At 37.1% G+C, this 604-nt stretch overlaps 1 protein-coding gene across 1 annotated transcript; it reads left to right on the top strand.

Annotated features, from left to right (window-relative positions):
- Nucleotides 1-195: 195 nt before the first annotated feature.
- On the top strand, nucleotides 196-589 carry LOC113341245 (DNA damage-repair/toleration protein DRT100-like; the record flags this gene model as incomplete). Its single annotated transcript, XM_026586196.1, has 1 exon — nucleotides 196-589. A coding segment is annotated over exon 1 (394 nt), but the record flags the coding sequence as incomplete, so codon positions are not given.
- Between the last annotated feature and the right edge of the window lie 15 nt (nucleotides 590-604).

The raw sequence follows: 604 nt of genomic DNA, 5'->3' as shown, positions 1-604 counted from the left end.
CTTTCAACCCTCGTCCACCTTGATCTTTCCTTGAATAAAATTTCTGGAACTATTCCGCCAGCAATAGGTTCTCTCACGAGTGTGAAAATTTTAAGACTTTCTCGAAATCAAATTAGTGGATCCATCCCTCGAGAAATTGGCAAACTGACTTCTCTTACCCTCTTGTCTTTGTCCAACAACAATCTCAATGGTTCAATGCCAACTTCATTGACCAATTTGACTAGTCTAGCGTTTCTTCGACTAAATAATAATCAACTTTCTAGCATCATACCTCGAGATATCGGAAGATTAAGTTCTCTTACCATCTTAGATTTGTACGAAAACTATCTCACTGGTTCAATCCCCATTTCTCTAACTAATTTAACTAGCTTGAACACTCTTGACTTATCTGATAACGAACTTTCAGCCATCATTCCTCAAGATATAGGAAGGCTACGATCTCTTACTACCTTTCATGTATGTGGAAATAATCTCATTGGTCTCATCCCTACTTCTATATGCCACATGACCAACCTCACATTTTTATCAGTTCATGCAAATCAACTTACTGGTGACATCCCTAAAGATATTGGAAAACTAAGGTCATTAGGTATCTTATATAACT

The sequence above is a fragment of the Papaver somniferum genome, unplaced genomic scaffold (genome assembly GCF_003573695.1).
Source record: "Papaver somniferum cultivar HN1 unplaced genomic scaffold, ASM357369v1 unplaced-scaffold_27086, whole genome shotgun sequence".
NCBI classification, from domain to species: domain Eukaryota; kingdom Viridiplantae; phylum Streptophyta; class Magnoliopsida; order Ranunculales; family Papaveraceae; genus Papaver; species Papaver somniferum.
Note: the sequence above shows the minus strand (reverse complement) of the source record. Positions and strands in the feature narration are given on the sequence as shown.